Consider the following 22,879-nt stretch of genomic DNA (forward strand, 5'->3'; position numbering starts at 1 on the left):
GAGATATGTCCTTCCCAAGAATGTAGTCACAACCATCAAAACATGGATGTATTCAGGCCAGATGTAGCTTTCCCTGGCTGTGGGAACAATGTGTAGGGGCCCAGGTTGGCGATTTCTGTTTGGAGGCCAGAAATTGACTTAAGGTGTACCTGGATTTCCTAGCCGAGGATATGCATATATGTAATCTGGGGGGGGGGGGGGGGTCCTAGTCCAATGTAGAGTATCTCCCGCTTTCCAATGGTATTTAATGCATCCATCCTAGTTCTACTCGCATCTCAACCAAACTGACATTGGGTCTGTCTGTACTGACAATCTCGGGCACCAAGGTTAAGAAGTCACAATGGTGGCACAATGCAGAGGAAAGAGACAAGATCTGATATACAACAGACTCCACTTTTAATTGCAAAAGTAATAAATACCTTATAAAAAACATGGTGAATAATAGTGAGCTCACGATTATTTACAAAATTAATGACGTTATAGGAAATGTTCTCCTAAACTATGAAGCACCAAACAATGACATGATCTGATGAACAGAAATTTACAACTATGTACAAAATAAAATAAACTAAATCCGACATTAACAATGACAACTCAAATGCACATTTTGATGAAAGGCATGATTGATAGATGATTTTTGTGCTATGATATATTGTGTAGTGTAAAACACTGAGCAATAGGCCTGCCTTTGCTTATTTAATGGTCGCAAGGAATGAATGATAGACTTGCAATCTATCCTTGATGGTAGCTTAATGAGTAATGAGAGAATGAAAGAACTACATCTTAACGGCAGTGGCCATGGTTCGCTTTCCTTGGCTTTGTCCAAATTTACCTCACAGTGACAAACACTAGTTCTAACAGTACAACCCACTTAATTTCCAAAAAAACATGCAATAGTACTTGGGTAATTCACTTCACAATGCTTAACATTAGAAACTTACAACATCTTTGATTTAAAAAAACACAATTTGAGCCTTCTGACATTGTTTCAGCAAAATAGAGAACTCATTTGCATTAGGAAGTGATGGGCTGCTCTGCAGCGCCAAATCAAAAATCTTAGTAGAAAATTTGCAAAAAACGTCCCATTTAAAAAAAACCAAATGTCCGGCATTCTGTGAATGAAAAACTTCAGCAAAATCAGCTAGGAATGTCAATGGGCATAATTGCATCCATTCAGTTAGTAATCCAAGCGTCTGAATGAACACTCTCTCTCTGTCTTTTAGTCCAACTTTGGCACTTGATCATGACTGCAGCCTGGTTTATACAAATCTTTAAACTGTCTTTCAGAACAGTTCACCATCAAAACCAGGGGCATAGTCCAAACCAACTTTGAGTGGTTCTGGGCACACTTTGGCATTGCTTAAGAAGAAGCCATACTTCCTAAGACTTGGCACTGTGAAAAACAATACCACAGATTTCACGAAACACAAAGACAGTCAAGTCCCTTGTTTAGAAAGTGAGATTCTGCGACATCATAACTTGGCAGCCACTTTTCACATGCTGCAAAATCTGCTGCTTTAAACGGCAAACTTGGTCACGAAGCTGAGTGGCGGTATCAGAAAGTTGAGAGTTCTGATTTTTAAGTCCATCTATTTTATCCTCAAGTCGTGATATACGTTCGAGTTTCCTGTGTCGGCATTTACGGGCAGCAATCCTGTTCCTGGCACGTTTACGTTCCAGTTTGATGCTTTCCTGTCTCTCCATGTTGATGGGAGAGAGAGGCGGGCTGTTGCTGATGCTTGGGACAGTTTGAGGTTCCTCCTTGATGCGTGGAAGCATGACGTTATTATTCACTTGCGTTGGAATCGTATGCGAGAAGGACTGCGGCAGAGCATTGCTCATGGACGTTGTTGCAGTAGATGACATAACGTTCTGGTAATGTGGATGAGGCTGGACCTGTGCATAGGTGTGGCTATTGGAATTTTGCAAAAGGGCCAACGTATTCCCATCAGATGTCGTAACGGTCTGGATCGCTGGATCCTCCTTTTTGTGCAGTTCTTCCAAGGCGTCAACGAACCCGCGTGCATAGGCTTCCTGTTCCTCGGTCACAAACTTTGGACAGAGGAACTGAGTTGGTGTCGGAGTGGTGGTCACCATCCCATTTTGCTGGATGATCATTCGTTCGAGTTCCGGAGATGCAAGTTTCAGCATATTTAGATCCGGGGACCCCAAAAGTCCAGCTGGGGTGCCAAGTTTAGCTTTCTTGGCTTTAAAGGAGCCTCCAGCCGTGTTAAAATCGAGAGTCATGCTTCGTTTTAAGTCCTTGAGAGAACCATGGTTGTTGCCACTTCTGGCCATATCGTCGTACATTGTGGTCTCCATTTTCCTGGCAGGGAGTGTCTGTGAAAGTCTATCACAAATTTTCGGGAAACCGGTTGACTCACGAACGTTCCTAGCAGTTACGAGTGCTCTATAGATGTTCGGCTACAATATCTGTATCACGGATCGGCAAAACTGACTCAGTATTTAGATAACTTTGACGGCAAAATCTTCGCTGATTCACAATTGAGCATCGAAACGTGGACTGACTCAATTCCTGGTTTGCTGTTGTATTTATGGCGAGTGAATCACCATCTATTTTGAGAATGACATCACTTTTACGAGCGCTGGTTGGTTGAAAATGACATCATTTTTCACGTGACCGGCACTGCCTAGAACCCGTGATCGATTACCATAGCAACGGAACCACGTGACTTCGTTTCCAGACAGGGATGCCCCCAATTTTCTAGTGACGTGTACAGGATTTCTTTACGTCATTTTGCAAGTAGGCGTAGAGTGCCCAAATATGGGTTGAGGGAATACCTCAATTTGGCATTTCCCCAGAAATGGATCGAAGGAGCGCACAAATTGGATGGCCAATTTCCTCTGTCTCTCATGATTTTGTCAACCTAAAACGAAGTTAATTGTAAGAATACTACTTGTGGAAACAAATAAGAGTAAACATTTAGTCGCTACTAGAACTGTCTTTGTGTAGTCTTTGATCTTCTTGAGAGCTCTCCATCCACTGATCCAGCAGTACTGCAGTGTACATCATCACTCAGTACACTCCTGAGGCAGTGGACCTTCGTGGCACCAGTTGCTTTCAACATAGGCCTACTCAGCCTCTTGATATTTTTGTATACGAAGTAGGAGTATCAAAAACCTGGCATAAAAAAGGCAGCATACAATTCTGCCACCTTCCCAGCTGCCTGTCTACCAAACGTCCTTAGAAATCGACTACCCTGGACTAGTTTTACTAGACCAGTTTGACTAGACGAGCCACGCATTTGCACCTTGAAATGTTGATACCAACAGATCAGTTTCAACCTCAGTTGACCACCGCCGATTCGTTGATATCTGTGTCTGGCAATAGAGCACACTGCTGTATTTGTTTCCTACCTAGAAATAACAGATCGATAATGGCTGTTTACCAAGAACTATTGATCCAACAGCAAATCACTTGTTCTAATTCAAGGCGCCAGAGTAAGTGCTGCCATCTCTTAAAGAAACATGTACTTTAAACTAGGTATATCTTGCAACCAAAGAGAGTTTGTGCTGCCATCTGTTTTTTCTTGAATCTGGACTGTTCTAAAAGACACTTTTACTGACCAACTACACTAATGTTCAATTTGGTTAGGTTTAGGATGAGATGGAGTGAACTGGGTCTTGAAGCATCACATCTAAACTAAATCCCATGAATTTCTTTGCAGTGCATGCTGATCTATCAAGACCCTTTGAGTGATGGCAACTTCAACCTCATTTAATAGTTCAGACTTTCCCAGTTCAACAGAGAGAATCATGTCATCTGCCTCTGCCCGGTCAAGACCTGCTGCAAACACAAGTGACAGTTTCTCTGACCAGGAGGGAGTTGCCTCTTCCACCTCTGTTTGGTCAAGACCTACTGCAGACACCAGTGACAGTTTCTCAGACAGAGGAAGACACGCGACTTCATCATCAGCTTGGTCACAGCCAGCAGACACCAGCGACAGCCTTTCTGACAGAGATGTCTCAGTCAAGAGGGCAAAGAAAAATGTGCAGTTCTCAGATGTGGAGGAAGAGGCTCAGGTAATTTTAACTTGCTAATTACTGTTTTGACAAGTCCCATACACGTGGCTCAGTTGATTAACTACTGTCATTACTGTAACTAGTACCAGAAATATTTAAGGGGAGGTCGGTGATATGGACCAACCTTTTCTTATAAACATTAATCATAAATCTTCTTCATCACTTTTCAGATCTTCATGAGTGCAGTCTGGAGTGGTGGTAAACTAGGAGTTGCCTACTATAACTTAGACACTACGCTAATGTACATGATGCTGGATACAGAAGAAACAGACGACTTTCAGTTATTACACAGAGGTATGCAATTTCACAAAGATATTTATTATTCAGGACCAAAATCTTCCAATTTACTGAGTGTGGAATAAGGGTGTTTTGTTTTCTCCCATAGCCTAAGATCTAGTTGATTATTTCTCAGCACTAAAGCTATTTGTCTGATCATTTCAGTCAAATATCAAATCCAGCCCAGTTGTATTATCGTCAGCTCCAAGCAGGATGAGCGTTTTCTGAAGGCACTCAAAGATATTGGTAAGATTTTGAATAATACTATTTCCTTCTCTAGAACCTATTTGAACCCATGGCTCCTGAAACAAACATGGTGTCTTTTTGACCTTTCTATCTGTTAATTCCCAGATAATGCTTGGTGAAGGTCTTTCATCATGGCCAATTCATGCTGCTTGCATAGAGTGATATTTCCTCAAATATTTGCCTAAAACTCACATCCCCTCATCAATTTATCATCAGTGCATTCAAACCTGGAAAGATATTGGCTTCTGTTTCTGTTTTCAGAACAAGATAACATCTCAACAAGTGATGTTGCAAGTGTGTGTGAATTCATACAACTCTTACCAAGCATGGACTTCAGTAAGTATGTGAAGCATTTGAGAAGAAGGAGGTTGTGTATGCGAAAGGAGATCCAGGATGCAATTATTGGTCATCCAGCTACGTGAATGTGTACAGCTGAGAATCCATACATGTGCCTTGATGAGGTTCTTGCGAGAATGTCTTTGATGTGCTGCTTGTCTGATTGATGCCAGCTCTCGCAAAAACAGTCCACAGTATGACTGTCTCTTGAGAGATGACACAGATTATACACTTGGCAGTGATTGAACACTTTTTTTACACATGGCTCGCGAGTTAGTATGAATATAGTAATCACCTCATCCCGATTGATCTTTCATGTAATTTTCAGATATTGATGTTTGCAAACGGAGAATCCTGTCGATGGGCCTTCCGTCCATTCCTAGTCACTATACAGAATCTGAGCGGACGCTTCATCTCTCCTCATTGATCCCATTAGAAAATGTCAACATGGTGAGTGAATAGAATCCAGTAACCAATTAGGAATTTAACACATGTAAGGTTAAGTCCAGGTGACCCGAAGTCCTAGTGTGTTTGACCAATTGGAAAATTGTGAAGCCAAATACATGTGTTACACGTTTGTGACGTGGTGTTTTTGATTTCAGGTTCGAGCGATTGGAGCATTGTTGAAGTACTTGGATAAAAAGAGAGTCGGAATTGAATTGGAGGACGCAAATGCTTGCATTCCTATACTGGGGCTTCAGGTCTTCTCCTGGTGGGTTTACTTGGATGTTTTGTTCAATGGGGATATAGAGAATAGAGAGGGTTGATTAAACTATCTTAAGGAATGAGGACGTTGTCATGACCACACATCGCGGTATTAGATACAATTACAAAACATTCATAGAATCCCCATTGAATCCCAGCCTTCTGCCATCTTGCTTTACAACAGAGTCTGGTAGAAACTTGATGCCTTGATGTACATTGAAATGTACATCAGCTCTGTACACACTTTTTCATTTTCTACCTGACAACAACCTGTGTACCTACATAAATAAACCTGCTGTGTCCCGAACTTGTCAGAACTATTTCCATTTAGGCCAGTCAAAATTTAACAGCTATTTTGCTGTTGGCTTTTCAGGCAAGATATTGTAATTATGGATGAAAATTCCTTCAGCGCTCTCCAGATCTTTCAAAGGGAAGTTCATCCATCTGTTTATAAATCAAACACCAGCAACAGCTCAAAAGAGGGACTCAGCCTGTTTGGTAAGTATTTGATGATATTGGTCAATAATGGATGAAGATGAGATTCTTGGGTGTGAAGACATGGCATCCAACTTGATTCACGCCTTAAAAAACAGTCAGCCTTTTCCAAACCATTTCAATTCACTATTCTCCTGGCCATATTCAGAATAACGTTGGTTGACTTTTCCAGGAATCATGAACAGGTGCAAGTCTGTCATCGGAAGCAAGATGATGAAGTTGTGGTTCATGCGGCCAATCAGGAACCCTGTGTTGCTAGCAGAGAGATTGGATGCCGTGGAATTCTTTGCCAACTCTCGTAACATTGAGATGACCAACTCGCTGCATAACTGTCTCAAACACATCAAGAATGTACCAAGGATCCTTACTCGGATGAGGAAGGCCCAGGCATCAGTTGGAGACTGGCAGGCACTTTACAAGACTGCGTACAATGCTGTTTACATTGGAGACATAGCTAGGGCACAGCCAAATGGAGTTGCCATTTTCAAGAAGGTAAGCCAGGTCATTCATTGTATAAAGGGGGCCTCGTAGCACCTTGTTTAAATCTTGCGAGTGACACAAATTACATTGACCCTCCTTGGACCACCCATTTACTGTTTGGAAGATCCTGCAGAGAAATTGATAACCCCAAAGTAGGACTGAGTTTGTTGAGTCTTTCTTTTTATGAATTCTTCCTTAAAAGATACGACTTAAATTTCAGATAGCTGATGCATTCACAGAAGATCTAAACAAGATTGCATCGTTGATCAACAAAATAGTAAGTTGGGGTCCTTTTTGCTTGTCATTTACTTTGTATGACGTGTCCCTCATCCAAGCCTCAAAAACTTTATTTTAAAAAAACTTAGAGTTAAAACATATCACTGTAGTGCTGAAGTGACCGACAAAGAGCCTTTATTAGGTGCTAATCCAATTGAAATTGATGTTTGTAGCCTATGCTATTTCATGTGAACTTGGTCACTGCCATCGGAGCAATTTCAGATCAGGTAGATGTCGCGCTCCAAACCATAACCACCAAATTACACATCATATTTTCAACAGTGGCTGTCGTGAACTCTTAACAATACATGCCAAACCATTACAGGTGGATTTTGAAGAATCTGCTATGCAAAACCGATTTGTCGTCAAGCCTAATGTTGACCCAGAGTTAGACCAGAGTAGGTTGAGAAATGTTGATATCTGTTCTTTTGTTTGTTTTCTTCTTAATGTTCTATGTTGATGTTGAAATTCTTTCAGGTTCATTTCATGTTTTATCAAAGTCAATAATGTAGTGCGACGAGTACTTATTTATTTTTTGTGAAAATTTACTTCTTGTTTGTCCTTCTTTTTAATTCTTTCTCTCTTCCAGAAAAGCGTACATACAATGGTTTGCCCGATTTCATGACTCAGGTCGCCAAGTCAGAACTGGAAAAGCTCAGTGATGATGTTGAGGAATGTAACGTGATCTACCTTCCCCAGGTAAGATGATTACTTAAGGGCTGAAAAAAAACTTTGCTTGTGTGAAAACTCTGCTGGGAGGTCTTATGCAATTAAGTGATATAATTTGACTTGTGATTTTTTTCATTTTGCTCCAATTGTAAGTGGCAAGGTGTTGTCAAAATATCTCATGGACATTCGGGCGTGTGGTGGACATACCCTTGTGGACACTTCTTCCTAGACCTGTGAAATATTGGGAGATATGGCTGTTACTAAATGGTTTTCAGTTGGGTAATTCAAGAGTGATAGTGCCTCTATGACACCGTGCTAGAAACTGCAGCAGCGTAGCAAAGCAGAGCAATGCGAAATAGAAAGTTCTTCAACTTATTCCAAACTTCATTTTCTCCCTAGCTTGGTTATCTTCTTGTCATCCCCAAACCAGATCATTATCAGACGGATGAAGATCTCAAGATTCCTGGCTTAAATTTCATGGTGAGTGCAAGTCATACCACTGTCCTGACTTTCTTTAAATAGAGTATTTAGATACACTGAATATTTGGCAAGCAGTGCAATCTCATGAAGATTTCATCAACATTGTATGTTCATTCAATGATGCCATTCTTATTTCATTTGTAGTTCCTCTCCAACAATGTCTGCCATTACAAGAGTGAAAGTACAAAAGGTTTGTCATCAAGTTGTAGATGCGTCGATGTTTGAGAATGAAGAGGTTCCAGTGAGTTATTAGCATCTCACTGTCATATCCCCATTTAGGTGTGAGGCTGAGCAATGTCCTGAGTTACAAGTCTACAGTCTATTTGTGTCAATAAAACTATCTCAATCTATTCATATTCCAGAACTTGACACACTACTGGGAGATACACAGTGTGACATCACAGGTATGAGCCATGCCATAATTTGAAAAGGAAGAAACTCTGTTCTGATGATGTTGCTTCAATGATATCAGAATTAGCTTTCATTGTAAAGAGTTTTTTCTTGGTGTGCTCTCTGAGGGATAGTTATAAAACAGGTTCTGACGACCACGGTAGTATGGAGAACATGTTTAGAAGACTCTCACCAAAGTTGATGATGAGGATGCTGATGATTTGGATTCACTTTTCTTTTGTTCTAGATCAAGAAACTAGTATCATGCATCAACTGCAAGACACCATTCTGGAATATTCCACGGTGTTCCTGAGTGTCATGGACTATGCTGCACAGTTGGACTGGTAAGTAACTCACCTACATGGAGGTTTAGCTGCAGGAGGGGTTTATGAGCAGCACCTCAATGTCACTCTCTATGTGGCAACAGATGATAGTGACATATATCACTATTATCAGGCTGCCATTATGCCTCACTAATTAGTACACGCTTACCTTTGCCACATTCAAAAAGCTTTTTTTGTTGCAGCCTCCTGTCTCTTGCCACATGTGCCAAAGAATTCAACTACGTCAGACCAGAATTTACGCAAGACGACTCGCTAGAAATCAAGGGAGGAAGGTATGTTTGCGATTGAGAAGTTCAAAAGTTTCATACGATCAACAATGTTTGTGGAAAGTTAGTTTCCAAAACACGAGAATACAGTTTTGTTCTTTTGACCTGATTGAGGAAGATATGATTTCAGTGTGGAATAGACTAGGAGATGCATTAGAAATAACTTGACACACATAGACGCACCCACAAATCAAGATGAACTGAGCAATTAGCTTCACATTTGGCTGGCTTACAGAGCCTTATAAGTACATCATAATAGCTGAGCTGAATCAGTCTTTTCTATCCCTTCTAGGCATCCCCTCCAAGAGCTATGCTGTAGTCCATTTGTACCAAACGATACGATGAGTGGTGTGGATCATGGCAAAATGAAGGTTTTGACAGGGCCTAATGCAAGCGGCAAGAGTGTCTACCTCAAACAGGTAACTTGCTTTTGTACATAATTGTTCCCTGTAAAATATCATTAGGATTATTTTAAATTATGATATGAGGATTAAATCTTAAATCAAACTGATTCCATATCCTTCAGGTCTGTGGCAGAATCTGTTTTTTACCAGCATTGGTTTCGGTTTCTAAGGTGACGATATTTTTTCAGGTGGCATTAATTGTCTACCTGGCACATATTGGCAGTTATGTTCCTGCAGAATCGGCTAAAATTGGCCTGATTGACCAGATCTTCACCCGAATACGCACCATGGAGAGTGTCTCTGTGGGATTGTCAACATTCATGATTGATCTAAATCAGGTAAACCTCAATCGAAGCAGTTCACATTTTTGGGCGACTTTCAGAAATTCACAAAAAACACAATGTATTCGGAAGTGATGATAATAGCACTGCGCTCTCTAGCTAAAAGTAGTTGAGAAAGTATGTCATGGTGTCCAGTTGAACAAAAATTTGATGCATCACTTCTCTGTAGCATATGTTGAGATGCTCTTTCTTCATTTAGGTGTCTACTGCATTGCGTTGTGCAACCAAGAACTCTCTGGTGATTTTGGATGAGTTTGGAAAGGGAACAGAGGCGGTAAGTTAGTCAGTCATGATTTGTACAATGGCTAAGACTTTCTCCCATTGTTTAGGTACTGGGATTGCTCAGGGGCATACTCCCACAGCTTTGACTTTTGTTCATGTTACTGAAAATTAGCAAAAATGAGTTAGTTTACCTGATTTTTGAAATTAAACGATGAGATGAATTCAAATTTTGTGCTCTATTTTAGGTTGATGGTTTGGCGCTGATGGCTGCATGCCTGCGTCATTGGTTACAGGATGGAGTGGGTTGCCCTCACACATTTGTCTCCACTCATTTCCATGGCCTTGTGCAGCAGCAGCTTTTGCCGAGGAGTGATCAAGTCAGATACCAGGTGTGTGTGAAATTTTGAATGGGGATGTGGCAATCGAAGTGAAGTGACGTTGAAGTGTTTGATATGCCTTGATGTTCACCTTTATTTGCAGATGATGGAAGTGTTACAAGACCACGATGACCTTGTTTTCCTCTACCAGCTCATCACTGGACATGCTAACTTCAGTTATGCTTCACATGTTGCTGCAGAGGCTGGTCTGCCGAAAGAAATAATCTGCAGAGGAAAAGAGGTTTGTCTTCTTGTGTTGATATTTTGCTATCTGATTTTCAGGTGTTCAGTTCAATACACATGTGGAAGCAGAAATACAAAGAGATATTTTGGTTTAGGAACAAAACACCATTTCTAAAGACTTTTGTATGGGGTCTTGCCATGGGAAACAAGTCTTCGAATATATTCTGCCTGTGAGGTAGACAGTACTGTGGGAGAGATTGGTGGTTTGATCCCATTGACTTCTTACAGTTGTTGATGTGCTCTTGCTTCAAGGTGTCCAAACTGATGAGACGTGGGAAAGCTGTCAATCGAGTGGACAGTGCCAGCACTGAAACACAGTTTAAGAGGTATGTCATCTTCTTCTTGTTTCTAGATGTCTTGAAAACATATTTCTGCTCAAAGCATATTTAAACTTGAAAATATATTGAGTCGAGAGCACACAAGCTTTTTGAATAGTGTGTGAGAACAGTACTAATTACTATGGGTAAACACTTGTCCATTTGTTTTTGAAACGTTTTCTTGTTGAAATTCCAGGTGCTCAGCTATTACAACTAGATTCATGGAGTTGGACCTTGAAAAGGATGATCTTTACAGTTTCCTCAATGACTTTGTTCTTCCAACAAGCCAAGGAATCGTGTGATTTCTCAATGCCATGATGAAATAGATTGCGTCAGTGATGGTGTGAATTCAGTCAGAATATTAAAATGATCAGCTGAAAGAAAAGTCACCTCACAAATGAACTGCTCATTTGCCTCAATCAAGTGATCTACATGCAAATGTGGTCTGAATGGAAAGTCAAATATGAAAGTAACTGGAGTATCCCAACTTTGATGATACAGCCTGTTGATAGGAATTACATGTAGAACTGCAGCAGTTGCATTGTAAATATGTTTTTGATTCAGCTGAGCTTCAAGTAGGATTTAGCTCTGGAGATTGGTTACCAGGTAATCAAATATTCTGGCCAATCTGTTTAGAATGTTACATGTACAGTGTGATAAAGACATGTAGTGGTGATCCTGATGGTTTTGTGTTCTCGAACAACATCCTGTAAACATCATCCTTCACCTAAGAATGTACTTCTGGTGTTATGACCATTTTTCTGAAGAATAAAGCTATTTGTATGAATCTTATCGTACAGTTTTGTTTATGATGTCAGACTGGGGTTCCTGAAAAGCATAGTCCTCTCTGCTGAGTATGATGTTCTTGTGATCAAAAGAATATCAATGCGACTTGAATTGGGACACGATTGAGGAATGCACACACATTTTGACCCATTGTCACACATCATAGCACCTCAGATATAAGGTAGCCATGGCATGGAACAAATTTGTCTCTGGCTTGGGATGTGGCCAAATTCACTATTGACACACATCTACGTCCAAGATAGGCAAATCGTTTAAGAGCATCGGCAAGGCAACAGTAAACAAAAACAGATGCAAGAGGTCCCTACGCACGCTCCCCCAGGCAGAACCATCCCATAAAAAAGCTTTCGGCAAAGTGAAGACGTGTCCCAGTGCCAACCTACCAACACCTTCCTACGTGTATATGTACATGTCAACCTGGGCAAGGGCTTGACTGTGTTATGAACTTGGATGTAGGAGGAATTACTTGACCAGAGAAGGTTCCATTATTTTCCACATCCTGCCATGCAAGAACCAATGTAAATGATATGCACGACCTGTGAATGGAATATTGGCAAGTGTCACCCACTGATCTTCACACAATGGAAGGATAGGTGAAACGGTCATCATGATATCGTATTTTCTAGTTCATTCTTCCTCGAGGGAGACTTCAATGTCATAAGTGGCTTTGTTTTATCACCAATCCTCCAGAAGCTTATAAACGAGCCAGTCAGTTTCAAAGCAAAGTTGCATTATGGCTGGCAAAATGTGACCCGTCACAGCAAAATCAGGCGCATGTCGCTCTGAGCTTGGCAGGTTGAGACGGACTGTTTGTTCATTTCTCTATTGTCTGCCTTTTGTGAAATACGAGCACACCTATTTCTTCCATTATCCCCTGGTGTCATTTAGGATCATCTTCTGTGCGACATGCGCCTGGTTTTGCTGTGACGGGTCACAAATGGTCGAGCAGCCTCAAAGTATACTATCACTAGTCCTCCCTGCCTATCGTCCTCCTCTAAGAACATCTGGTCGTATTGGAAGACACTTTTCAAACAAACCAAGAGCTTTTTCCTTTACAGAATCATTTATTTTGTAAAGCTATACAGGGTTTACAAACTTAATATTGGCTTATTGCAATTCAAACGACAGCTTTTCGAGTTTTTAACATCCCATGTTGCTAAATCTTACACACAGTATTGACCCTTTCAGCGCCAATTATATTTTCCCCAGCAAATATTCAATGAACAGGTTAATATGGCAATAATATAAAAATTACTATTTTAAAGTTTTTAACATACAGTACATGTACCATCTTGCTGAATCATCCATGTAGTATTGGTCCTTGCTTTGAGCGCCAATATCATTTTCCTAAACATATATTTACAGGATTCACATACATGATAATACACACAACATTTCCTGAATTCAAATTGATCCCCCCACCCCCGATACAAGTTGAAAGACACGTTGAAATAACGGCATTATGCCTCCACCATTTTATCCTTCTGCTATGCAAGTACAGAAAGCAAAATGTACATATGCATGTAGCAAATAAACAAACAAAAAATATAAAGTTTCAACAATCATATAAGTAATAAGATTTAATAACAGGCATGTTTCTAAACTTTTTCTCGGAGTTAAATTGCAGACCTATCTTTTCGAAATTATGTTTTCAAAAAGATGTAAAGGACATCAGCAATTTCTATTGGATGCTTCATAATATTCTTCAGTAGTTCACAAGTCCCTTTATTCTTTTTGAAAATCTTCTTGATTCTTCCAAATGACTCAAACAAACCATTTAAAAATGACACAAAAACACTGACCCAATAGAAAATATCTTCCTTCTGATACATGATAATAAGAAACAGGCAATTAATATTGATTGATCTGTTTCTGATTGAACATGTAACAAAGATATTTTTTCCTTCCCTCCGGCAATATCTAGCAGTGTAATTACACCAACATGTAACGTTGTCAATAGAAAATTCCAGAGACATCTCTTTACTGAAAATTCCAGAATTAATTCCACCTACACTTGCTGTACAATCTGACGTTTATACACCTTACTCAGGGATGATACAACTCTTGAGTCTGGTCTGTATGCACACCAAATAGACTGTACATATTCCTCAGTTAAAGAGCAGCAGTTGACAGGGTCAAGAGACATGATGTCGCATTCTCGCATTTAGTTACGCTGGTATGTAGTCTTTCTGGCTAAAAGGGTTAGGCCTACATACAACACCAAGAGCAATACATTGAATCATTGAGTAAGCTTTGGCATCTTGAAACACACTGTGGCCTGGACATGCTAAGAGAATTACATTGGGGCAGAAGGTTACATTTTTAGTCAGGTGACCAAGTCAGTCGAGCTGTTTTGAAGGTACTGATGTATTTATAAGCCTGCTACATATCATCCAGTATTCACCTGCACTCTCTCAATTATAGATGTTCAATGTGAGCCGAGAACATTCCAGCATACCTCACATCTACATATGACCTACACTCCAGTACGAGCATGTGGGCTCACTTGTAATTTTTTTTTCCATACACTTATTACTAATGCCTACAAGTTGAGCGTTTTATTCCATATTTTGTAGTCCAATGCAACAGATCAGACAAACATGTATTTAAAGGTAATCTCTGACATACATTCGTTCTATGAGAACCACCTATAAACGAAGCAAAATAAGAGCCTACATTCAAGCCAAAACAACCACTGTGTAAGACTAGTAACATGCCAAATTCAAATCAGATTTACATATGTGACAAAATATAACATACTATGGTCTTTTATAATAGTCCAGGCAGTCCTTTAGCCAGCGATTGATCAAAACTGTCCCACTAGCTCAATGTCATGACCCATGTACCCTAAGACATGAAACTATTTGACCAAAGCCAGTGTAAATGTTTATGGAAGATACTGAGCCATTTTTCGATTAGCTTCCGGAGACAGGTGATCTGGGAAACAGATATCAAATTCCACAACTAAATCACCACATTTTGTTGGCTGTTTCGGTAACGGAAGACCATGACCTGGGATTCGCTTCACTGTTGTTGGTTTGGTTACTCCCTTGATATTAACAGGGAGGACTTGGCCATCTATTGTTGGAATCCGGATTTCAGTACCACAAAGTGCCTGAAAAACACAAAGATAGCAAAACATAAGTTTATGATTATCTTGTCTTCATGGCTCATGTGATTGTGACAATGTGCACATGCTTTAGCATGTTTAGGAAAGTAAAACATTTTGGCACGAAATTTACAAACATTGCAAAAAATTCTGATTATGATACATCAGCAAACATCAATACAGATTTTTTTTGAATACAGCTTTACAAATATGCAAATAATTTGCACTATAATTACCCTTGGGCATCAAAATTAGATAAAAAAAGTAGAATAATACATGTACTTGATGCATGGCTTAGGAAAGTTTTTCAAATCAGTGAACCAAATTGGTTTCAAAATAATCATATATCATCGATCAGATGCCTGATGCCTCTACTATCTAACTAGACACTATCGTGTGGGTATATAGTCAGAAACACTTCTGGAACGTTCTCCTTACTACCTCCTACTGGTTTGTTTAAAGTGCATGATAGATCGTAATAGAAACGGCTGCTCAGTCATAGGCAGAATGTTCCAGTCCAATTGTATCAATAATTGATAAATCAAATGACAACCCTCAACCGAAGAGAGAGATTCATGACTTTCTCATCCTTTAAAACTGATTTCTGTCCACTTCTTTGGACTATCTATTGGTGGTGATTATTAAAGTCAGCTGAACATTTGCAAGAATAACAATAATTATGCTTCGCTGTCAGACTAAGAGTTGTCAGTCATTGTAGTCGCAAGAAAAAACAAACCATTTTTACAAACGTCAATAAAAGAAAATTAGGCCCGATGCTTTTTTTCCGTTAAGGTTATTAAACGCAGTAACAGTACAATGTAGCTGCCAGGGCTTTATCCCAACAATATTCCTGGGGTCCAGTATTCAATGAGTCCAAATGCACGGTTTTGCGACATTGTTGGAAAACAGAAATGTGCGACTTTGAACTTGGCCAACTTACCTCTTTCAAAGTTATCTTTGCCTTGTACTTGATATCACTGCCGTCTCGAACATAAACTTGATGGGGCTTATTCTTTATCACGAATACAATGTCAGCTGGTATATTGTTTGGGGTTTGATCTCCTTCTTTGGGAAAAGTTATCTTTGTTCCCGCTTTCCATCCTTTCTTTACATCAATTGTTAAAACTTTGTCTTCTTGTCTCGTAGTACGTCCATCAGCATTCAGTATCTTACGTTTAATTTTCATTTTCTTTTGCGTTCCATTATAAATTTCTTCCAATGATACTTGAAGATCACGCTGAATGGGCGGGTCTTGTCGCTTTCGTCCTCCACCCATTCCGTGTGACGATGTGTTGAACTGACTAAACCCTGCTGGTCCCCCATGGCCAGTTCTCTGTGACCCGAAGCCGAACAAATCGTCAACATCCATATCTTCATGTCCCCCCCCAAAAAATGATTGTGAGCCTCTGCCAGGTCCACCACCTCCAAAGAAAAACTTGGAATCGTCAGCCCCTCGAAAAAAGTCCTTGAACATCTCATGTGGGTCACCGGTGAAAGTATAGAAGTTACCAGGTCCTCCTCCTCCTCCCCCTCCTCCACGTTTTAAACCGTCTTCACCATATTTGTCATAGATTTCTTTCTTATCCTTGTCACATAGAACATCGTATGCTTCGGCGACTTCTTTGAATTTATCCTCTGCACCTGGAGACTTGTTTTTATCTGGATGATACTTCAGGGCCATTTTTTTATAAGCCTTTTTAATTTCGTCTTCAGAGGCTCCTTTGGGAAGTCCAAGAATAGAATAATAATCCTTCCCCATCATTTATAAGTCAAGGCCAAGGGCCGTCAGGCACCCTAAAAAAGAAAGAAATGAACAAGAACATGAGATTATTATTGAAAATCCATGGATAGTTAGTAGTACAGTATAGCACATCATTTCATTTCCTACATGATGTTCATGACATCTTGGGTGGGTCTGCAGCCCTATCATCCAGGCCTATGTACCCATGGTATATAGCTGTCATAGTGGCCAGTGGCTGCTCCGACCAAATATATATAGGCCTAGGCTATATAAAAGTGAAAGGAAAACTACCGAGCTGAAAGCAGTAGGGATTTGGCAGTTGAGTTGGTCACTGTCATACGTGATACATGATACTGTACTCTATACTGTTAGGCCTACTAACCTAGTACCTACCTTTTAGTTTTACCGTAGAAATAGTGATAAAATATTTCAGTGGTTCTTGAGAGCAATGCCCGCCTGATCTGCTGATTTAATCAGTGCCTGACAGTGGGTGAGTGGCTGTCAAAAAGTAGTCTAAAGATATGAAAGACTTACGAAGGAAGTCAGTCGAAACGAAAGTCAGTTAATCCGTTCACGTTGCGAGTAGTTCTGGATTTTGTTCAATCACCCACTGTTTGATGAACACGAATCAAACTGCGTAGTTCTATACACCTTGCAATCTTCGTAAGATATGCAAGACGATGGTGCATGTCAAGCTTGAAATACTGGGGGTACGGGTGAAAACGTTGTGAAACATAACAACATCGGTCTACAACTTTCGAGACATGCCAGAAAGTGCTAGAACTTCCGCGTTCTGGTGATGCATCCTATTTGTATTGATTTACACTGCAAATATTTTATAAGGAACTAGTCAAAAACGAAGTGCTCGCCGTCTATCGGTGAACTCTGGACAGCGACCTTGACCCTTGCACTTAGTTGAAATTTTCAAGGATCAAACAAATAAACTGCATTAATTCCGATTTTAGACATTGTCATAGCAAAATCTGTTTTAAATCGTCGCCTGTTAAATAGCTTTATTCAGGACAGCAATGGAGGTAAATGCTTTGAAGTTTTTGTGGAGAATAGTGGCCTTTTTTACCAAAAAAGTATCCACCAACAGCTCAGCTAGCTATAACCTTAAACGAAGGCCAATCTAATCTTAAATCTATAAAGTAAGGCAAGCATGCTGGGGCCTAGGCTAGGCTGGCCCAATAATTCTGCGATGAATTCCTTGTGTTACCTTTTCTTTGCAGTTACTATTGTTGCAACAGCCTGGTAATAACTTCAGTAATACCAATCATCTTAAAACATTAAATCTTTTCGTCTCTAGGTCGAGGTATTAGATGGCAGAACAAGCAAGAGACTTGGAATTCTTAACAATGTGAGTTTTTCTTTGAAGTTGTGATATATATTTTAGAGCTGAAGTTAACTTATAAACATACAGTCAAGCATGGACACATCTCTAATTATATCAGATAACCAGCCGATTATTGGGATTTCGTCATCCAAACAGTAGCTTTTGTTTCATTTTAAAAATGTTATAACAGTTTTAAAATTAAAGGCAAAGGTGTTTGCTATTCCAAACATCCATTGAAATTATCGAACCCAGGAGGTTGATGAAATTAATTCTGTTTTCAGTTGTCGGCATCTTCTTCTATCAGGGATGTAAAAAGAGAATTCCAGAGAATAAGTAAGTGAACTGCTTGCGTGTCAATTACATGTACATATCATGTAGGGTGCCATCCTTTTGAAGCTAAAGCCTTGATTTGTTGCTCAGTCATATTAAAGTCTCCTTAATCCTGTCACATTCTTGATGAGATCAAAGGGAATTGTATACAACGCTCAAACTTCCTTCAAAATTCAATGCTCAAGAAAGATTTGGTCAACTTTAAAGGGTTTTTACAGAGAACCTTCCATTGCTCAGCAGCTCTTACTGTTTTATGTACACAGTGAGCTGAGTTATATTTTATGATCCTATAGTACAGACTGTATGCCTCCTCCTAAGCTGATATTTGTTGTTGTATTTCATTTGCAGAAAGGTCCATGTACGCTGACAGACAGTCCTTTAGGATAGAACCAAGTAAGCATTTTTTTCGAATTATGTATTGTCAATTTTCCATCACTTAGTTTTAAGAAAGAGGGGTTGCGGCCATGTAGGTCAATCCTGGCAGTGGCCTCAGTGCCTTAGGAAAATGTAAAGACCAAAGACATTTCTCAAACTGGATTTCTCTGTGTTGGGAGAGAATGAATGTTAAATGATAACAAATATTGTCATTTTCTTCAGGAGGAAAAGCCCTGAAAGATGAGGAGTTGCTTGAGAATATTGGATTGAAAGATGGAGGGAAAATCTACTTTAAGGACTTGGGACCGCAAGTTGGCTGGGCAACTGTAAGTGTGCAATGACCGTAAATGATTTTTGAGGTTACCTGTGGCACAATAGTGTCCTGCGAACATGCAGAAATTCTACTGCTCCAATGTTGGACCTTGAGGGAAACCGCTTTTAGAAGCATTTATATTGGGACTGCACTGCTTTTCATTTTGGAGTCAAATAGGCAGTTGAGCAGCCGATTTAAATTCCATATGTATTTTGTGTCTCATATTTTGGCATAGAAATTTTGCATAAAATTTTGAATTCTCCCTTGCAGGTCTTCCTTTGTGAATATGCGGGACCATTAGTAATTTACCTCCTGTTTTACTCAAGGCCTGCATTGATATATGCCTCTGGACCCCTTGCCACGCGTGCTACTCAGTAAGTATGTTTTGGTAAGCAATGAAATTAGTGGTTTGGGGTGAATTCTCGAAAACAAATTGCACATTGTTGCAAGCCAATACAAATGAACTGACCAGGGTATATTGTTTAGTGATAATGGAATACAGTTTAAATAACATTAAATAAATGACATTTCATGGTGCCTTATGATGTAAAATATGTTCAGAGGTATCTCATACAGTAATAACAAAGATCAAAATACAATATAATACGTATATCATAAGCACAAATGCACAAATGCGCAAATGCGGCATGACCGAGGCCTTGCCTTGAATAATTTACCCAAGAGCACAAACTCACAACAAACAATTTATGACTATTATCATTTCAGTATTGCTGCAGCATGCTGGAGCCTTCACTATGCGAAGAGGTTGCTTGAGACTTTGTTTGTCCACCGATTCTCCCATTCCACTATGCCGATCAGGAATCTGTTTAAGGTAGCTTTTCCTTCTCCTGGATTGACATCGCCTTGATTTGTTTACATCTCATGATGAAAAAATATAGTCTAGAAAATTCTTTCCATTAGTTAGATATGTTTATGAAGAGGTTTTTTGGCATCTGTAATTGACGTGGATAAAGTGCTGCTGTAGGCAATATTGATACAAAAAAATGAATAATGGATTTGATGCCCAGGTTTGCCAGCTTTTTTTTTTCTTTGATTTGATTATTTTGTTGATTCTTTTTTAAAGAGTTACAGTGCGCTACATTATGCTAATCTGTGTTTTTCCAGAATTGCAGCTACTATTGGGGATTTGCTGCATTTGTAGCCTACTACGTGAACCACCCATTGTACACACAACCAAGTAAGTATCATTAAAGGAAAATATCTAAAGTTGTCAAAGCAACCATTTCTATCAGGACAATGATATGTCTGTATCTCTTATGCAAAATGGCTCTTTAGTTTCTCATTGCTCAATGCTGTTTGCAAGCAGTCCACCAAACATTCTCGTTTACCGGGCTTTATTCAATGCACTGCTCAAGCATATTTCATGTCTTATATATTTGTTTGTAGTGAGATGCAAGTGATAGGCCTGCCAATCTAACGATGTGTTCCAAATGTTCATGACAAACCATCATATAATTTCAACTAATTCTTGTATGATTGAATTTTTTGCAGAGTATGGTGACCTCCAGATCTATGGTGGTTTAGCAGCATTCCTGGTAAGTCAAAAAGAATGCATTTTATCGCCTGCCAGAAAAATATTACAAAATCTGTTATTCTGCCCTCTGAGAGGAAGCAAGATTATGGAACTTCAGTGTAACACCTTCTTAGAAAAACTGTCGAGTTGTTGAAAATAGATAATCTTAAATTTGTTGAGTACATGTAGTTCTAGAAAATTCTGGTGGTATTAATGATGTGGCTTTTTGTGTGTGGGTTATTCTGGAGGGTTCTGTTTGACACCTGTGATCTATGTAGAAGGCGTTTTAATGTAGGTTCAAAAGCAGTTTAGTCTTTCTGAGGAATTTGTTGTGATAAAGCAGACTTCTAGAACTATCAAGTGCTAATGGATGAACCCGGACAATGCAGGACTGTTTCTTGTAGGTACATAATACTATGTTGCCTAGTTTATTTCATGAACTAGGATTGTGGTGACAAAACTCGCTTTGAGGAGCTAAAAATGACATGCCCATCAGTGCGTCCATTACAGGTGCCAAAGTACTCAATGAACCTTATTGCATGTTAGCCATGGCTAAAAACGTGTGTAGCAACTCTGATCTGGCCTGTTGCATCAAACTAAACAATCTTTCCACATTGCTTTGCTTTCTTCTTCAGATCAACGAACTGGGTAATCTCTCTTGTCATGTTGCCTTCAGGAACCTGAGGCCCCCTGGTGAGTCTCTATGACGCTATTTCTGTGTGCCGAAAACAGATCATTGAAGTGTCCATCAAATGAGTTTTTGAGTGAACTTCTGCCTGAAGTTAAATACACATGTGCCATCTAGAAATACAGTTACACCTCCCTTTCCCATTTTTTTCAGGTTCCAAGGAAAGAAAGATCCCAAGGCCAACAAGCAACCCATTTACATTCATGTTCAATTTCGTTAGTTGTCCAAACTATACCTATGAAGTTGGAGCCTGGCTGAGCTTTTCTGTTATGACACAGGCTGTACCTGGTGAGTTTCATTCATAAGCAGTCGTTCTTCTGGTATAAATGATGATGACAACGGCACTGATAACCCTCAATCAAAATAACCCCCTTTGCCGAGAATTGGGCAGCCCTCCCAACTTAACACTCACTGGCCTGTCACGGGAAGGGTGAAATGTTTCTAAAATATTGGGAAAATTGCACCGTTGGACCAATCGAGGAAATAAAGATGTCAGTGTTCATCTGGTAATAAGGTTCTTCAAGCATGATTTGCATAATACACATGTACTTGTATAGAGATATTGAACCACCAGTTTGTTCTGGTGCTCTGGGGGGACACTACAATGTACCATTTTGGCGGTCAAGGAGTTATGCTAGCAATAAATTGTCTCAAAGCTGGCCTGATGTCCTTACACAGTTATAGCTGATCAAAGTGTCTTCTTTTATCTTTTCAGCACTGCTCTTCACCTTCTTAGGGTTCTACCAGATGTCGGTCTGGGCAATCGGTAAACATCGCAACTATCGAAAGGAATTCAAGGACTACCCAAGACGTAAGGCTATCCTGCCATTCCTCCTTTAAATCGTTAGTAAAGAGCCGAATGTAATCAAACAATTGATAAATTATCTTGAAATCCAGTCAGCAATAGCAAAAATCTTGCTAGTTGCTGTCAAATGTAGAATTTAATATGATCTTTAAGTTTAAAGACTTCAAATTAGAGCCAGTCCTCGGCCTGTTCAGTTTTCATGATAGTCAGGTCACATCTCTTAAAATACGATTAACATTTCAAGACTTAAAATTGTCAGATGTCTTGTTATGAGGTCTCCATTATAAATGTTTATCATATCGATCATTGAACAGTTTTTATCATTCCAAATAAATTGCAGAATGTTCTGAAATATCATTTGTCTTTTATCTGCGAATTAGACAAAGTTAAGTTGTGACAATCGAGCGAGAAGATATCCTGTTTAGCAAGAAAGATTGTCCAACTGCTCGGACAGAGAAGTTGTGATAATGTCTGTGTCGAGTGAGTCTCTAAAGAACCTCTCCTTAGACATCCAGTATAGCAAGGAAGATAGTCCAGCTTGTCAGACAGATGGTTGTAACATTGTCTTCATATCGAGTCCTTGACTCTCTAAAGAACCTTTTCTGAGACATCTTGTATAGCAAGGAATATTGTTCGAATGGTTCAAGAGAGATCGGTGGTGATCATGTCTTTGTGTCGTGTCATTTTGGCTCCAAGTGGCCTTTTCTGAGACATCCTGTGTAGCAAGAATAATTGTCCAACTGGTCAGACAGATAGGTTGTGATGATGTCTTCATATCGGGCCATTGGGGCTCTACAGAGATTGTTCTGAGACATCCTCTATAGCAAGGTCAGGACGATTGACGAAATGGTCAGGAGGAGATAGGTTGTGATCCTGTCTTCATGACAGGCTACTGCGGCCCCACATGACCTTTTCTGAAACATACTGCATAGC

The 22,879-nt window shown here is 39.7% G+C and overlaps 4 protein-coding genes across 5 annotated transcripts; 2 read left to right on the forward strand and 2 right to left on the reverse strand.

Moving 5' to 3' along the window:
* Positions 1-379: 379 nt before the first annotated feature.
* Positions 380-2,540, reverse strand: LOC135487201 (transcription factor Jun-like). The gene has a single exon (XM_064770693.1). The coding sequence runs from the start codon at positions 2,320-2,322 to the stop codon at positions 1,450-1,452; it is 873 nt and encodes a 290-aa protein (XP_064626763.1). The 5' UTR covers positions 2,323-2,540; the 3' UTR covers positions 380-1,449.
* Positions 2,541-2,832: 292 nt separating this feature from the next.
* Positions 2,833-11,669, forward strand: LOC135487209 (mutS protein homolog 5-like). Its single transcript, XM_064770701.1, has 24 exons — positions 2,833-2,905; positions 3,690-4,044; positions 4,215-4,338; positions 4,486-4,566; positions 4,828-4,902; positions 5,231-5,352; positions 5,505-5,614; positions 5,981-6,105; positions 6,275-6,594; positions 6,803-6,859; positions 7,184-7,256; positions 7,448-7,557; positions 7,927-8,007; positions 8,152-8,197; positions 8,370-8,411; positions 8,645-8,741; positions 8,924-9,013; positions 9,300-9,426; positions 9,600-9,749; positions 9,952-10,026; positions 10,220-10,363; positions 10,455-10,592; positions 10,847-10,920; positions 11,108-11,669. The coding sequence occupies exons 2-24, from the start codon at positions 3,721-3,723 to the stop codon at positions 11,211-11,213; spliced, it is 2,691 nt and encodes an 896-aa protein (XP_064626771.1). The 5' UTR covers positions 2,833-2,905; positions 3,690-3,720; the 3' UTR covers positions 11,214-11,669.
* Positions 11,670-12,768: 1,099 nt separating this feature from the next.
* LOC135487195 (dnaJ homolog subfamily B member 1-like) lies at positions 12,769-17,354 on the reverse strand. Of its 2 annotated transcripts, none has more exons than XM_064770684.1 (3): positions 17,100-17,354; positions 15,765-16,618; positions 12,769-14,830 (listed from the first exon to the last, which is right to left on the reverse strand). In XM_064770684.1, exons 2-3 carry the CDS (start codon positions 16,584-16,586, stop codon positions 14,603-14,605), a joined length of 1,050 nt encoding a protein of 349 aa, XP_064626754.1. In that variant the 5' UTR covers positions 16,587-16,618; positions 17,100-17,354; the 3' UTR covers positions 12,769-14,602. The 2 variants fall into 2 exon arrangements, with proteins under 2 accessions (XP_064626754.1, XP_064626755.1); XM_064770685.1 differs by having other exon boundaries at positions 16,959-17,354.
* A 101-nt stretch (positions 17,355-17,455) lies between these two features.
* LOC135487200 (very-long-chain enoyl-CoA reductase-like) lies at positions 17,456-22,298 on the forward strand. Its single transcript, XM_064770691.1, has 12 exons — positions 17,456-17,599; positions 17,875-17,925; positions 18,183-18,234; positions 18,580-18,624; positions 18,829-18,932; positions 19,190-19,293; positions 19,646-19,751; positions 20,045-20,117; positions 20,432-20,475; positions 21,089-21,146; positions 21,295-21,429; positions 21,857-22,298. Exons 1-12 carry the CDS (start codon positions 17,594-17,596, stop codon positions 21,979-21,981), a joined length of 903 nt encoding a protein of 300 aa, XP_064626761.1. The 5' UTR covers positions 17,456-17,593; the 3' UTR covers positions 21,982-22,298.
* The last annotated feature ends 581 nt before the right edge of the window (positions 22,299-22,879 follow it).

Source organism: Lineus longissimus, chromosome 4 (assembly GCF_910592395.1).
Source record: "Lineus longissimus chromosome 4, tnLinLong1.2, whole genome shotgun sequence".
NCBI lineage: Eukaryota > Metazoa > Nemertea > Pilidiophora > Heteronemertea > Lineidae > Lineus > Lineus longissimus.

Coding starts and splice junctions, on each gene's coding strand:
- LOC135487200 (XM_064770691.1), top strand. Junction 18,235..18,579: donor AAGAGAATTCCAGAGAATAA/GTAAGTGAACTG, acceptor TTTCATTTGCAG/AAAGGTCCATGTACGCTGAC. Junction 21,147..21,294: donor CAGGAACCTGAGGCCCCCTG/GTGAGTCTCTAT, acceptor CATTTTTTTCAG/GTTCCAAGGAAAGAAAGATC.
- LOC135487195 (XM_064770684.1), bottom strand. CDS start 16,586: ATGATGGGGAAGGATTATTATTCTATTCTTGGACTTCCCAAAGGAGCC. Junction 14,831..15,764: donor CAAAGATAACTTTGAAAGAG/GTAAGTTGGCCA, acceptor TGTGTTTTTCAG/GCACTTTGTGGTACTGAAAT.
- LOC135487209 (XM_064770701.1), top strand. CDS start 3,721: ATGGCAACTTCAACCTCATTTAATAGTTCAGACTTTCCCAGTTCAACA. Junction 8,198..8,369: donor CAAGAGTGAAAGTACAAAAG/GTTTGTCATCAA, acceptor TTCATATTCCAG/AACTTGACACACTACTGGGA. Junction 10,593..10,846: donor TAATCTGCAGAGGAAAAGAG/GTTTGTCTTCTT, acceptor TCTTGCTTCAAG/GTGTCCAAACTGATGAGACG.
- LOC135487201 (XM_064770693.1), bottom strand. CDS start 2,322: ATGGAGACCACAATGTACGACGATATGGCCAGAAGTGGCAACAACCAT.